The 16,821-nt window shown below is 36.6% G+C and overlaps 3 protein-coding genes across 3 annotated transcripts; 2 read left to right on the forward strand and 1 right to left on the reverse strand.

Annotated features, from left to right (window-relative positions):
• Positions 1 to 432: 432 nt before the first annotated feature.
• Positions 433 to 6,873, reverse strand: LOC114392328 (transcription factor bHLH48-like). The gene is made up of 7 exons (XM_028353412.1): positions 5,763 to 6,873; positions 5,534 to 5,668; positions 5,287 to 5,352; positions 3,006 to 3,074; positions 2,283 to 2,354; positions 1,217 to 1,424; positions 433 to 832 (listed from the first exon to the last, which is right to left on the reverse strand). Exons 1-7 carry the CDS (start codon positions 6,231 to 6,233, stop codon positions 795 to 797), a joined length of 1,059 nt encoding a protein of 352 aa, XP_028209213.1. The 5' UTR covers positions 6,234 to 6,873; the 3' UTR covers positions 433 to 794.
• A 4,286-nt stretch (positions 6,874 to 11,159) lies between these two features.
• Positions 11,160 to 13,456, forward strand: LOC114374789 (blue-light photoreceptor PHR2-like; the record flags this gene model as incomplete). The annotated part of the gene is made up of 2 exons (XM_028332482.1): positions 11,160 to 11,741; positions 13,142 to 13,456. Coding segments are annotated over 2 exons (897 nt in total), but the record flags the coding sequence as incomplete, so codon positions are not given.
• Positions 13,457 to 15,883: 2,427 nt separating this feature from the next.
• On the forward strand, positions 15,884 to 16,537 carry LOC114374799. Its single transcript, XM_028332495.1, has one exon. It carries the CDS (start codon positions 15,884 to 15,886, stop codon positions 16,535 to 16,537), a length of 654 nt encoding a protein of 217 aa, XP_028188296.1.
• The last annotated feature ends 284 nt before the right edge of the window (positions 16,538 to 16,821 follow it).

Below are 16,821 nucleotides of genomic sequence, written 5' to 3' on the forward strand. Positions count from 1 at the left end.
CATCATTTCAATTCATCAATTAAAAAGTCCAACAAAAGTTACATTATCGTTTAAATTTATCATCTGTAATGATTTGCAGCATCTGAAAAGCCTGTAAGTGGAACAGAAAATAGAATATCCGTAAGAAAGTTAATGTAGAACACATGATGACATATTTTCCGTAACCTACGGGAACAAAATGAACAGCAGAAATCTAGATAAGTCATTACGTCGGTCCCACGCTAGCCAAGTCAATTTATGGCTAGGCCAATATGATAAAAGACAAAAACACTACAAAATAAGGATCAATATTTATTGTTGCTGCAGTACTGTTGCCAGTATACAATATTTATTGCTTTGCGATAGAAATGGGAAAAAGATAAAAATGCAAAATAAAGAATTTAAAATAACGCCCGCCTTTAAAAAATTATAGTAGTTTGTTCAGAAAAATCATGAGAAAGAACCAACCATCTAAGTAGCATTCGATGAACAAAGCAACAAACTTCAATGATAGTTCAGTAATAGTTCGTTCAATGATTTTACAATCTAAATCAATCAATCACTTGAAAGATTGAATGATTACTATAGTTAGTATACATAGTGATAGTAATATATTAAATAAAAATAGCATACCAATTCTTCTTCCTTGCTGGCTGAATAAAATCCAGGTTTCCAACTGACTCTGACAAAATAGAGTTAGGGAAAACCTGCTGAATGTTGAGGCTGCTCAAATCATGACTAATTGCTAATACTATATTTGTTATATACACTAATAGGCTAATTGCTACTGGTACCACCACCTTTGTAGTTTCCCTTTAGAGCTCCATCTTCAACTGATTTGAATGCAGAGATACTGTATCACAATTTAAGTTGTTAAATTCAGATTCAAAAGTATTTTACCAGAATAAGAAAAAAAAATCAGATTCAGAATTGCCTAGCACCCTAAAAATTTAATAACAGATCCGCAGTTGTATATGCATATTAATTCCTTTTGTGCAATTCATAACTTTTAATAGTAAGTTAAAGTGGCTTGAGTTATTTATGAGTATTTCTCTCAGATTCGTTTATGCTTTTCAGAGATCCATGGAAATTGGAAAAGATAGATAGCACCAATTCTTGTTTATTTATGAAACCCAATGCCAATTAAAGTAGAAACCGTGATGAGATTAAATTAAAAAAAATTCTGTGTTGTCTTTTGGGAGGAGATGTGTGCAATAGAAGCTTAACTCTGATCTACCTGAATTTGCCGATGAGTCATAACTCAAGAGTGAGTTTTCTGGAGTCATGAAATTAGTGTTGTCTTCTTCCCTCCCCCAAAGGGGTTGGTGGAGTGCATCAAACGGCCATGGTTGCTGATATTGTTGTCTGTTTCCGTTCTGTGGGATTTCTGGCCACATGACAGGTGCAACTGTCGGAGGGAAGTTACAGTCCATTGGAGTCACTCCCTACAAGTTACCAACAACAATTTTATCAGCAGAAGGAAATTAAAATAAAATCAGAACTTCAATGGAAAATGCTGAACGGGCTCTATCCACAATAACACACGCCCTAGAGCCTATACCAGGTCCAACTGAACACATCAAAACACTATTTTCAAATCCATATATACCCCAGACCTTGATATAAGGATGGAGGTGTGAGGAGTTCAATTACAATGAGCCAGAGAATTTGTAAATAGTAATTAGGTAAGCAATCAAGTGCAAGAATCCGTGTGTTCACATTGTTAATTCTTGTTCAGTGTCTACAGTTTTCATGGTTGGTCTCTAAGAACATCCTACAGAATGAATGAATGACAGTTACTGACTTCAAGGCAACGCTTTCACTGCCCCATTTTCAAGTTCACCATTTCCGTTTTTGGGCAAGTATATAGGTAATGCAAAACGCAATTAGGTAGACAAGTTTTGACAGAATAGTAAAATTTTGATCAATTGCTAATCCATGTGGAAAGTGTTTGACAGAATAGTCTAAAACTACATCAGGTCTTCTTAATACTGCACAAGTGCCAATGTCCCAATAAAACTGGAACTGAAATTACTCCAGAAGGTGTTGACAAATATTATTCCTCAAATGTTTTAGAATCAAGCCAGACAAGTTCATTTGCTTCAGGAGTGGATCCTCTCATGTCAAGTATTGTGTAATCTCTCACTTGGTAGACAATAAATCGGTGGGATCTATCTAATATTTATTTCAGAAAAATGATAGATACATTATTAGAACAAGACCTATCAGGTACATGAGAGGATCCATAACCCATGTACTTCAGATTACTCCCCAACAAAGATGAGAAAAAAATTTGTACTTACTTCAGTAGCCAGTAAGCTGTCGAGGTTGAAATCAATTACTGGGTTAACTGCTGCCAGTTTCATTGATAATATCTGGAATCAGAATGTAAATCAATAAGAACAAAATCATATTGATGAAAATAACTCATTACAGCACTGCATTCCAACAAAAAGATTATGTGAAATCTTCCCAATCTTTAGATATCTTCATAATTGCAGTTCACTTGCAAAGCAAACTTACTTTGATAAAATATCATTACAAAGAAAAGTTTATCATTTTATAACTTCTAAATATATACATAACCAAGAAATGCACAATTCTGGGAGCATTCATTTTCAAGTCTCGAGTCCACATTAGGAAGATAGGAGTCAGAACCATTATTAGATGAAATCTAATCCCAAGTTTTTAGAAGGATGACACTTTATAATAGCATATAGTACAAAATAATAGGACCATGATGGCTTTAATACTTATATGTGGCAATGTTTTACTTGTTCTGATGACTGCCGTATTCCAGAAACTCACGGTAGCTTTTTACAGGGCAACATATCAATTTCGAGGGATCAGATAAAGATAATGAAGAAAGGAGCACCAGCCACTTCTTTTAAAAGTTTTACGCACTATCCACAGTAATATTGAGAAATGTCAATCAGATTGATTCTAATAACTTTATCCTTCTCATCGAGTCATTGTTTGTCAAAACAATTGGCTAGAGTACAGTATCAATGATATGAAAGTCTGACCTCCACTTCATTCTGTAGAGATTGCACATGGTTGATGATTTTATCCAGAACCAATGCCGTTCCCGATATCTGTAAAGCAAACATTGTCATGTCAGCTATCTTTGACTTGCTAGATCAATTGTTTTTGAGAAAAATCAGATACAATCTAAATGCATAAAAAAATCCAACATTTATAGTAAATAAACATAAATAGGTCCATAGTAGCATTGACAAAATTTGATCAAACAAGTATAGCAAACCAGTAATTAGGTGAAAAGGAGGGAGATCAATTTGGGGCGACATCTTCAACCAGATTATATTTCCCAAGTTGAGAAATATCCAAAACTAAAATTATTCAAAATAACACTTTAATATAATCGGAAAAGGGGCATGCAAATATCGTGTATGGTGGTTTCAGAAAATATTTAATGATTTTCATTTCCATCTTAATAAATAATTACAAAAGATACCATTTTTATTTTATTTACAAAGATTTGTTAAAAACAAGTTTTTGTTATTTCCACTGTTTATTGTACAAATTTTTGAAAGGTGAAACAAAGTAAAAACGTTATATTTTTTATTTATTCATAAAAACAAAAATGTTTGTTTCCAAATCAGTCAGGCATAAATTTCTCTTAAGGCTGAAGACAGGTGGTGCAATTGAAGTTGAAGACTCTAGGAGAGTCTTGAGGTGTGTATCTCGCTTAAGGCTGGGCAGTGTTAATGTTGATCATGTAGAATGTTCAAAGCCAGTTAGGTTTATATCCGTTTGGTAGATGCACACTGCAAAAGGAATGCTTTCCTTTTTCACCCTATTTTCGTCATCCCATAAATGATTGATGGATACCAAACTCCTAAAGAAGATGGAACCATCACCGTCACAAAAAAGGATTCATATTTCAATTGCATAGGGGACCCATGCACACTAGTCTCAATACACCCACCTATGTGTCTCTCAATTGTTTAAAGGCAGAGTCAAGCTAAAACAACCCCCCTTCCCCTTTCGCCCCACACGCCCACCCTTCTTTCTCTTCACTAAGTCTTTCTGGCTGGAGAAAGGGACGAGGGGGGATTACCTTAATTGTCCTGAACAAACCATGACTCATATTTTTGTTTGTCCTTTTCAAAAAAAACAATTACTAATTTATGGCCTAAAAAGAAAATAAAGAATCACTATGTTACTTTTGTGTAACCTTATTGTCTTGATGTCACTTTTTGTACAGGTCTTGAACAGCTTCTTTCACATTGACGTCCAAAATTCAGAGTCAGAAACCAGTTGAGGATGGAGGAAAGGCTGGCTATTACTTACCTCAAACTCTACGCAACATCAATCGAATATGTATACAAGGCTAGTAGTGTGTTTGGATTTCAGTTGATAACCTCTAGTTTACGGCTTGCCAAAATCATGATTTGGGATTTTCTTTAATGAGAAACCAACACAAATTTCTCAATATGCACTTAAAAGTTAAGAGTGTTAACATCACACACAGACACACTCCAATAACTCTTTCTAACAAACCATTTATTAACGCTATTAAAATTTATTAAGGAAAACTACAAAATCATCAATGACTCATTAAATTCGTCCAAAAAAAAAAATCAATGACTCAATAAACACACAAAATTTTGCAATTTTTAATAATTTTAAGCAACACGGAAAAAAAAGTATGTTTAGAGAGTTTGTTACTAACTTTTCTCGTAATCATTTCTAAGAAAAGAAATTAAGAACATAAATGAATCAAATTTTTTCCTTAAGTTACATAAACTTAAATTATAAAAACTCTTTCTTTTCATTTTTTTTCAAAAGTGAATTTTAAATTTTACATAAGGTAATTTTAACTTATAAAAAAAACTTTTTTCATTTTACTTTTTCATCTTTTCTTATAAATATCTAATAAAAAGTTTGTCCAAACAATTCTTAAGTAGAAGAACAAGATTGGAATGGCAAAGGCTTTATTTTTTTGTGGTGTAACGGAATGACGGAGATAACCTTGGAGCAGTCTTGTTAAGTACGTTACAAGTTGTAACAGATTCAAAAAGCAAAACCAGAGAGAAAGAAGGGAGGGGGGTGTAAAGTTACGAAAATACCATGTTCTCACACCCAGTGCAAGTGAGCACTTTTCTTGATACAAAAGCATGCACTTTTTTTAGGTGAAAAGGTGACAATGACACCCAACCCAGTTTACAAAACCCCATAATTGCACTTTTAGGAGACAAATCAGACAGATAATCATGGCATAATCATGATATTTGAACAAATCACAATTAATTAAACCCTCAAAAAGAAGAAAAAGGGACCAACCTTGTTGCAACCCGGGACCAGCTCTTGTAAAAGCTTCATCCGAGCATTTATCTTCTCTCTCCTAGCCTACAACACAAATTTTAAACAAAAAAAAAAAATATTTATAAAAATATTCATATTCAACTTAACTTTTTTGACATAATATTCAACTTAACTTTTTTGACATAATATTCAACTTAACTTTTTTGTTTCTTTTATAAATAACTGTGATTAGAATAATTAATCAGTGGTTAATTAAACAGGTTACCCTTTCTGCTAAGCTATGGCTATCAGTGGCTTGACCTCGACGAACTCGAACGTGAACGTACGGAAGCTTCTCGCCGTCGCCGGAAATCTCGTCGGCGGCGGCGACGCTCTTGCTCTTCTTCGACGACGCTTTAACCTGCGTTTCACGGAATCATCATTCAATTTCGTCAAAAAAGTAACGAGAATTGAAACCCTAATTTTCGGTCGCGATTCAATTGCGAGACGTTTACCTTCTTCTCTCGCTCCTTCCTCTTCGCAGTTTTCAGATTCTGGTTCTCCACGGCGAGATCGGAGACGGAGCCTCCGCCGCCGCCGCCGTGAGTGGAGCTCGGGTTGGAATCGGTCTCCGGCAGCTCTCGCTTCACCTCCGGCGAGTTCGAGTTCGAGCTCTGGCCGGCGAAGACGGAGAACCTGGCGGCGCGATCGATCAGCGCGGCGTTGGAGGGAAAGGTGAGGTTGGCGTTGGCGGTGGCGGTGGCGGGGGCGGATGCGGAGGCGGCGAAGGAGGTCAACGGATAGGATTTGGGACTGTGGCGCGGCGGTTTCCCGGCGCGCTCCGGCGAGTGGAAGAGTTCGACGGCCTGCGTCGGGGGAAGCTCGAGCAGCGCGGTGAAGGAATTGGCGGTTTCCGGCGCCGGAGCAGCCATGAGACCTTGGATTTCCTCGTTGAACTGAATGGCTTCGAGAGTGGTTTGCTCCATGATCCAATTGAACCGGACCGAACCGCACCGGACCAACCGAACCGGATTGGAGGAACTGTAGAGAAAATGAGGCACAAACACTGGAATTGGTTGCTTTTAAGTTCTTAAAAGAGTATTCTTTTCCTTTCAGTGTTGCCACGCTAAAGTGAAAAATTGAGAGAAAGAGAGAAAGAGAAAGGAAATGAGAAGAATATGTTTGGGAGTGATAAAAAAAAGGAAAGTGGGTTTTAATGGCGGTCAATGTCTTTTTTTTCTCTCTCTCTCTCTTTGTTTTCTTTGTTTGTTTCTCTCTCAGTTCAATTTGGCTGTCTTGTGTGTGTTTCTGTGATTGTTGTATCCGTTAGATTGCTTCTCCACCATTTCAAGTACTCCGAAAAAGCAACGCCGCTAAGCTACTACGGTTTTTAGTGTCTAGTCTTCTTTTTTTTTTTTTTGGTGCAAGCTAGTCTTCTTTTCTTTTCTATCTTTCTTGCCTCTTTTTTTCCTCAATTATTTATACGGGTATTTTGGTACGGTTGTAACGGTAGGGTAGTGTCGAAATACGGGGATATGATATGTAGCTTGTGAGCTGTGAGAATCTGACTTTGTTCCTTCGTCGATCAGTTTATATAGGACTACAGGGTCGACACGGGTATGGGTCAATTGGATTACTCATCATTGTGAAACAAATTTGATGCCGAGAAAAATTAGGATAGATAATCAATGTTCTCCCTATAGTTTTCATTCTGTGATTATTTTATTCTTTTATTATGAAAACAATCAATTTAATTCACAAATATATAAATATATTGATAATTTAGTTTAATTCTTAATTTATTTTTGTTTTTGTTAATATGGAATGTATAAGCGGACGTGACAAATTCACATGTGTAAAGGACATTCCACATTAGTTAACAATATTTTGGACTAAAATGTCAATGAATTTTTTTTTAAGTTGATTTTTTCTATTTTCAAACCTAACAACTACTTTGAAAAAAAGTTTCTTCTTCCTGAGTTCCTGCTAATATGTTATTACACAATGATACTTTGGTTCAATAAATATAGTTTAACGATAAAATGGTACATGACACTTTCATGAATTAGAAACGCGCATTCAAAATTAAACTTAAGATTATGTTCATAACATAGTCAAATAGTAACAAATTTTCTAATATGACAATACTAAAAAAAAACACCAAATTACGGATGTTAATCCATAATTCTACCAAGAAGCCTAACATAATATTATCACAACAAAAATTTCAAAAGAACAAGTTAAGAAAGTAATTAGTTCTTAATGAAAGAACATAACAGAAGGAACGACAACTTATTCATCACAACCTAATCATCTAAAATATCATATTGTTTCCATAAATCACTTAGAAGGAGGTTAAGGATGCTGGAAACGTAGTGTAGGAATGTAATTCAAGAAATCTGGTTGGTTCATTGTTGGAGATGGTCCACTTAGAAAGGGAACTCTAATCATAGGAGTTGCAGGGCGGATTGGAGGGGGTTTAAATGCAAGTGTTGGTACAAATGTTGAGACATTTACAACTTCAACATGAGGGGTAGCTTGTGGTGAAACTTCAACTGCAATTGGTTCAATGACGGGTGTACTTTGAGAGCAAATAATTCCCTCCTGCAATGGATGAATGAAATTAATATAAATTAACAAATAACAATCTTCTAAATAAAACATCAGATATATTGAGTAATAGTATATTGTTGTCTCAATTGTTGCTTGTACATTTTTAATTAATGAAAAATGTCGTGGACTATTTTGTCATTAAGTTATATCTGTTGGGAGACCAAAGTGTTGTTACATAAGACCGTATTAGCACAAAATCAAGAAGAAGAAACTTCTTGATGTAGCTCCATGTGGAGCTTGTTGGCCTTGGATCTTCTTCATTAATGGAGTCATTTGCTTCTTGAAGTTCAATGGCAACGGAATGAAGAAGGAAGAAAGATTACTGGAGACGCCACTTCAAGGAGAAGATGAGTCAAGAAGAAGTTCACCACCATAGGAAGCCACGAATAAGAGCTTGAAGGTAAGAAAATATGAGTGGAGGGAGAAGGAGAGAAGGAGCACGAAATTTTATGCCTCAAATGAGTTTTGAACTTTGAAGTGTAATTCTCAAATGATCAAAGTTGAAAAAATGCACACACATGACCTTTATTTATAGCCTAAGTGTCACACAAAATTTAAGGAAAATTTGAATTTCTAATCAAATTTCACTTGAATTTGTGGAGCCAAATTTTGGAGCCAAAATTTCACTAATTATGATTAGTGAATTTTAGCTATGGTTCATCCCACTAATCCAAGATCAAGTTCAAGATTCTCCACTAAGTGTACTTAGGTGTCATGAGGCATGTAAAGCATGAAGGACATGCACAAAGTGTGACTATATGATGTGGCAATGGGGTGTAGCAAGCAAATGCTCACCTCCCCCTCTAAAATTTAATTGGATTGGGCTTCTCCCAATTCAATTAAATTTATTTCCCAACACACACATCAAATATTCACTTAATGCATGTGAAATTACAAAATTATCCCTAATACAAAAACTAGTCTAGGTGCCCTAAAATACAAGGGCTGAAAAATCCTATATTTCTAGGGTACCCTACCTATATTATGGAGCCTTAAATACAAGGCCCAAAAATAATGAAATCCTAATCAAATATGTACAAAGATAAGTGGACCCAACCTTGGCCCATGGGCTCAGAAATCTACCCTGAGGTTCACGAGAACCCTAGGGCCTTCTTCAGTAACTCTAGCCCAATCCTTTTGGAGTCTCTTGCTCATGGCTCTGGTGATTGGTCCCTTCCAAGGGAGGATTGCATCACTTTTTCTCAAAATAGTCATTAGGTTTGAAAATAGAGAAAACAACATTTTAAAAACATTTCACTGATATTTTAGTCCAAAACATTATTGATTGATGTAGAACGTCCCCCTACACACGTTGCTTTGCCATGTCGACCTTCATGTGCCGCGTCTGCACTCAATAATTACGAAAACATAGATAAGTTAATAGTTGGACAAAATTGTCGGTATGTTTGCACATTTGTGGACTAAATTTTTCATTTCCATGGCACAGAGACAAAATTGTCATCGAGTGAAAACTACAAGGATGAAATTGGTCATTTATCTAAAATTTAGGCTAGTTGTGATCATCAATTAAGTTTGAATGTTAAAAAAAATTATAAATTTAATGGAGTATCATCACTTTCTCAAATATTCTCTTATCAAATATGTTTTTATTATTAATTAAAATCTATTGAAAATTATAAATTTTTGAGAATTTTACTAATTTATTTTTTATTCATCAGAATGTTAAAAGATATATTATACATCCTAATAGAAATAGAGCCCACTGCATAAGCTAAAATTGCTAAACTAAGAGAGGATGGGCAAGCCTCCCCAAAAAACAAAAGACAAGTGTGATCAAGATCCTTCTTTAGCGAACCAATCTGTACATGAATTAGCTTCTTGTAAGGTTTGTTGAATTAGAACCTACCAAGGTTTAGTCAGGAAGGCATGAATCATATTGATAATGACAACATGTGAATGAAACATAGGCATATGTTGGACCTAGAGTTGATAAACATTCAAGGAGTCTATTTCACAAATCAAATCCAAATAACTAGCTTCCCAAGCTATTTTCATACTATGGTTTATAGCTAACAGTTATGCATGGAGGTTGGTGGTCACTCCACAATAGCCTAAATAGCCACTAATCCATTCACCAAGAGAGTTTCAAAAAATTCCACCGAAGCCTGATCTACCTGGGTTCCCTCTTGAGCTCTGATAACTGTTATGTATAGGTATATTTTGGGATTAAATTATATAGGAATTAGTAATTTTTCTCTCTTACCTCTTCCTTTTTGTGCAAATAATTGGAATTTTAACATCATTTAAGTTTTTGTGCAGAAAACATTAAAAGTTGATGAATTTATGATGCTTGGTGAATAATTGGCGCAGAAAAACAAAGTAAAGCCCAAGAAGCAAATTGAAGATATGAAGTTGTTCGCTTAGCGCGTTTCAGGCACTTAGTGCAATGCACAGGCTTAGCGGACAACACACGCTTAGTGCCAAGAAGTATAGATATTTCTGGAAAGTGAAGGCGCGTTTAGCACGAGACACACACTGAACACGAATACCGCCGTACTCGCTAAGCGCAGTAATCGTGCTTGGCGCGAAGGTTGCATGAAAACCAAGCTGAACTGCACCTATAAAAGGAGGAGAGGGAAGAAGAAAAAAAAGACATAGAAATCCCAAGAGAATACAATTTCCTATAGAAGGCAAAATGCTAGAAGAAGGAGAAGCAAGCATTAGGAATCATTCCTTTCCTCCACTCCCTTTCTCAATTACCCCATTTACTAAATATTATCCTCTTGCAATTGTAAAGTCTCCTATGACAATGAGAGACTAAACCCCTTTGTTGAAAACTTAGCAGCCAACTACTTTTGATATAATTTCTCTTCCTATCTTTTATGAATATTATTTTTGCATTATCCTTTCTTGTGTTTAATTTTATTGTTTATGGTTTGATCACCCATTTGCATGGTAAGTTTTAGGAGTAGCATTGGGAAGCGTTATTCTCTAAGAGTGTGTTTGGATGGGGGAATTTAAAATTCTAAAGAACTTTAAATTTTAAGAATTTCAAATGCTTCAATTTAAATTCTTTCATTTTCAAAATTCTGTGTTTGAATAAAAAATTAAATTTCTTCATTTTTAAAATTTTGTGTTTGGATAAAGAAATTAAATTTGTTCATTTTCAAAATTTCTTATTTTGATAAAATAATCAAATGAATTCTTTTTTAAAATTTTATATTTGAATAAAACAGTTTTTTTAGTAAAAACAGGATTAAGCTTGTAATAAAAAAAAGAAGCAAAATTAGTTATAAAAACAGGATTGAAACAATTTCTGAAGCAGAGAAAGAGCATGAAGCAACCACTCTTTTTCTCTCTCCACTATTTTCCCCTTCGTCCAACCCAAGAACATCCCATCAACAACCCTTCAACCAAGCAAGCTCAAAGTCCCAACCCAAGCCTCATCCCTCACACACCTTTCTCTCTCCACCACCACTCCTCCTCCTTCCAAAACCTCCTTCAAATCCACCAATCCCCTCCACGCCCCTCTCTCCATTGCTCCCCACCGCCCCCGCGACCCTCCCAATGCCACCCCCCTCCGCCGCGCCGCCCTCATCTGGTTCTGCAACGACCTCCGCCTCCTTGACAATGAGTGCCTCACCGCCACCAACAACGACTCCCTCTCCGTCCTCCCCATCTACTTCTTCGACCCATCTGACTACGGCAAGTCGGCATCCGACTTTGACAAGACTGGGCCCTATCGTGCCGCCTTCCTTATCGACTCTGTCTCCGACCTCCGCCGCAGCCTCCAAGCGCGCAACTCCGATCTCATCGTGCGCGTCAAGAAGCCCGAGACGGTGCTGGTGGAGCTCGCCAAGGTGTCGTATCCTAAGTGTTGCAAGAAAGAGAAGAGGGATAAACTATTGGAAATGATGGAGGTGCGAGAGAACGTAACGTGTTCCTATCCTAAGTTCACAAAAGAATTTCAAATTCTTTCATTTTTTTTAAATAATTTGAAATCCTAATATTTAAGTTAATTAAAATACCTGAACAAAATATTGAAATTTTAATTTCTTTTCAAATTTTTTATCCAAACATCTTATTTCACTGGAAAGTAATTAAAATCCTTTAAAAAATTGAATTACCCTATTAAATTTCTCCATCCAAATAGACTGTAAGAGAATTGGGAAAGGGTATCTAAATAACTTCATCACTAGGGATAGGTTGATTTTATCTTGTATGTTATACATCTTTATTCTTAATGCAATTTAACTATTTTATCTCTTAAAGGGATTTGGGAGAGAAGATAGATAAGTTAGGCTTTTTCACTTGAGGGATATTTGTTAAAGTATATGAGTAGATGCAGGTGTAAATTAAAATAATCACTAATAGAGAAAAATCATTAATATTACATCAAGAGTAGCTCTGGTAGGCTAAGTTTCCGACATTCTCATCTTCTAAATTTAACTTCTATAATAAGATTGAATTTTCTCATCTTTTCTGTTTTAATTAATTAAATTACTTTTATATTTGTTTCCTTCTTGTTTAATTCAAATTAATTTTATGCCAATTTATTTTACTATTTTCTTCACAACCTTTTAAACCACTTTATTTATTGCTTGGAAATTATATATTCACCTACCTAAGTACAAACAAAGTCTCTGTGGATTCGACACTCAGACTTCAATTTTAACTTTACTACTTAGTGACAATTTGGTGCACTTGCTAATCGTTCAACAAGTTTTTGGCACCACTGCCAGGGACTTTGTTCTTTGTATTTGGTAATTTGGATATTCTAATTTTAAATCAATCGGTTTTTATTTTCTTAATTTTTTTTTCAATTTTTTTTTCTTTATTCACTCTTTATTTTTAATTTCTATTTTAATTCTTTGATACCCTGCACAGTAGTTGATTTCTTTCTTGTATGCGAGGTATAATTTCAGGAAACGACCTTGCTCCTTTGGATTTAGAGATTGAAACAACTTGTAGAAGAAACAATGTCGTAAGAAGAAAGAGAGAACAACAAGAGGTACAGGCCAATCAAGGACCACCATCGTTTGTATCATCTTCCTTTTTCCATATGATCAACCCACATCCGAATTTTGAAGAGCACATCATGACAGAGGACCAGCAACAGAGGATCACTCTAGAGGACTACTCTAGTTCCTCTACACCTCAGTACTTCACAAGCATAGCTCAACCTGAAGTTCAAGCTGCCAACATCACTTATCCACATTCCTTCATCCAGCTAATTCTAGGCAATCTCTTTCATGGGCTGCTGAATGAAGATCCATAAGCCCACCTTGCTACATACATAGAGATTTGCAACATGATGAAGATAGCAGAAGTTCCAGATGATGCCATCCACCTCAACCTATGTTCTTTTTCCTTGGTTGGTGAAGAAAAAAGATGGCTACACTCGTTCAAAGGAAATAGCTTGTGGACATGGGAAGAGGTGGTGGAGAAGTTCTTGAAGAAATATTTTCCGGAGTCCAAGACCGCTAAGGGGAAGGTGGAAATCTCTTCATTCCACCAATTCCCTGATGAATTGTTGAGTGAAGCTCTTAACCGCTTCCACGGTTTACTCCGGAAGACTCCTACCCATGGGTTCAATGAGCCAGTTCAGCTAAACATATCCATTGATGGCTTGTGACCCCATTCCAAGAAACTTCTCAATTCCTCTGCTGGTGGAAAGATCAAATTGAAGACACCTAATGAAGCTATGGAGTTTATTGAAAATATGGTAGCCAGCGACCATGTCATCCTTTGTGATTAAGCTTGCATGCCTACAAAGAAGATTCTTCTTGAGCTCACATCTCAAGATGTCATACTAGCTCAAAACAAGCTCCTAGCCAAGCAAATAGAGACCCTCACAGAGACGCTAAACAAACTTCCTCAATAGCTACATGCAGTGCAACCTACTCATCCTTCAATCATGCAAATTGGGGGATGCAACATTTGTGGAGGGGCCCATGAGTCAAGCATATGCATGGCTCAAGACAATGCATCCAAAGAAGTCAACTACTTGGCTAATCCCAATCGTCAAGGGTTCCATCAAGGAAGACCTCCAAGATACAATCAGGGGGGAAATTTCTCTTAAGGCCAAGGCTGGAGATCTCATCCTGGGAATAACTTCAACAAAGATCAAGGTGGTCCATCCATCCGGCCTCCCAACCAAGGGCCTAATCTCTATGGGAGGACCACCAAGCTAGAAGATACTCTAACTTAGTTTATGCATGTTTCCTTGTCAAATCATAAGAGCACAGAGTCAGCTATCAATAATTTGGTTGTATCTTCATGATTCACATATAAAGGGACTCATTAGGTAGGTTTGTTCTTATTTTTAGTTTCAATACAAACTTAGGTGCTCATATGGGACACCTTAGGTTTGTTGTACTTTTTGGTAGGAATAATCAACATGAAAATACAGAAAATGTATGTTTTATTGCATTACTTTCCTTAATTTTTTTAAATAGTAATCAAGGGGTTCCCACGAACCCTAGGAGAATAAAGGTCATTCTTGAGTGACTCATTCCACCAAGTATAAGGAAAATTTGGGGCTTCCATGACTTAACAAACTTTTACAAAAGGTTTGTCCCATATTTTTTTATACTTGTAGCACCACTCATTGAGTTGGTGAGGAACTATGTTCCCTCATGGGAAGATGCCCAGGAAATGGGTTTTCAGACATGACCTTACTCTAACATACCAAACACCACTAATATATATGTTTTTATTCTTTTTATAGGTGTTGAGAAAAAAAGCCCAAAGTTTCAAGAACCTCTGGTTTCGAGGTCAAATCCTTTTCAAGGGGAGGGAATGATGCAATCCTACCCCCCAAGGGCATTGGATAGAAGACTCTAAGAAGATTAGGCCAAAGATGCAAGAGAAGACCCTAGGGTTCTCATGAACCTTAGGGTAGATTTTGGGCCCATGGGCTAAGTATGAGCCCAATTATCTTTGTACATATTAGATTAAGGTTTCATTATTTTTTGGACCTTGTATTTAGGGTTCCATAATGTAGGTAGGGTATCCTAGAAATGTAGGATTTTTCAGCCCTTGTATTTTAGGACACCTAGACTAGTTTTTGTATTAGGGATAGTTTTGTAATTTCACACGCATTAAGTGAATATTTGATGTGTGTTGGAAAATAAATTTAATTGAATTGGGAGAAGCCCAATCCAATTAAATTTTAGAGGGGGAGGAGAGCATTTGCTTGTTACACCTCATTGCCACATCATATAGTCACACTTTGTGCATGTCCTTCATGTTTTACATGCCATATGACTCCTAAGCACACTTAGTGGAGAATCTTGGATTAGTGGGCTGAACCATATCTAAAATTCACTAATCATAATTAGTGAAATTTTGGCTCCACAAATTCAATTTCAAATTCAAGTGAAATTTGAATAGAAATTCAAATTTCCTTACAATTTTCTGTGACACTTAGGCTATAAATAGAGGCCATGTGTGTGCATTTTTTCAACTTTGATCATTTGAGATTTACACTTCAAAATTTAGACCTCATTTGAGGCATAAAATTTTATGCTCCTTCTGTCCTTCTCCCTCCACTCATCTTCTTCTACTTTCAAACTCTTATCCATGACTTCCTTTGGTGGTGAGCTTGTTCTTGACTCATCTTCTCCTTGAAGTGGCGTCTCCAATCATCTTTCTTCTTCTCCATTCCATTGTCATTCATCTTCAAGAAGCAAAGGACTCCATTGATGAACAAGATCCAAGGCCTGCAAGCTCCACATGGAGCTACATCAATGAGTAATGAGGAAGGAGAGAATAAAAAGAGAGAGAAAAGTGAGAAAGAGAAAAAGAGAGAACAGAGTGAAAAAGAGAAAAATAAGAGTAAGGAGAGTGGTGATGAGTTCTTAACCACTAAAACCAAGAGTCAGTTAGCTGGGGAGGCTAGGAAGGAGATACTCGTGGCCCCAGTGAAGGACATCCCATATCCCTTGGTGCGTCAAAGAAAGAGAGGGAGCGCTACTTTGCTTCTTTCCTTAACATATTCAAGAAGTTGGAGATCGACATTCCATTTGAAGAAGCCTTACAACAGATGCCTCTATATACTATGTTTTTGAAGAACCTGCTCACGAAGAAAGGCAAATACATCAACAATGAGAGCATCATGGTGGAAGGAAACTACAATGTTGTAATCCAGAGGATTCTACCACAAAAGTTCAAAGACCCAGGAAGTGTGACCATCCTGTGCTCTATTAGGGATGTGCCAGTGGGTAAAGCTCTTATTGATTTGGGGGGAATCATTAATCTGATGCCCCTATCTATGTTCTGGAGAATTAGGAATATGAGAATTTCTCCTACTAGGATGACGCTTCAGCTAGCAAACTGCTCTATTACCAGACCATATGGTGTAGTTGAAGACATCCTTGTTAAGGTTCGCCAATTTACTTTTTTGGTGGACTTTGTGATCATGGACATAAAAGAAGACTATAATATTCCTCTAATACTGGGCCAACCATTCATGCTTACTACAAAATGTGTTGTGGACATCGGGAATGACAATTTGGAGATGAGCGTGGAAGATAAAAAAATCACCTTCAACTTGTTCGTAGCAATAAAGCATCCCAGTGATAGTAAAACATGCTTCAAGGTGGAGGCAATAGAGAAAGAAGTCGATCTCACTATGCAACACCTGACCATTCACTCCCCATTGGAGAAGGCCCTAATAAATGTTGTTGATTGCTTGACTAATGAGGAAGAATAAGATCTCAGAGACTATCTGGAAGACTTAGACCAATTAAAGGAGATTCCCTCAAGGGAGCATGCTTTTGAAGATTTGAAGAAAGACAGTCCAGCAGAGAAGCCCAAGAGTTGAAAGCTTTACCTACTCATCTAAAGTATGTGTTTCTGGAAGAAAATGAAGCCAAGCCGGACATGATAAGCAACGACCTATCATCAGATGAAGAAGCATGATTGCTAGAGGTTCTCAAAAACCACAAAGAAGCTATTGGGTTGCATATCTCTGATCTCAAGGGAATCAATCCTTCC

The sequence above is a fragment of the Glycine soja genome, chromosome 2, assembly GCF_004193775.1.
Source record: "Glycine soja cultivar W05 chromosome 2, ASM419377v2, whole genome shotgun sequence".
NCBI lineage: Eukaryota > Viridiplantae > Streptophyta > Magnoliopsida > Fabales > Fabaceae > Glycine > Glycine soja.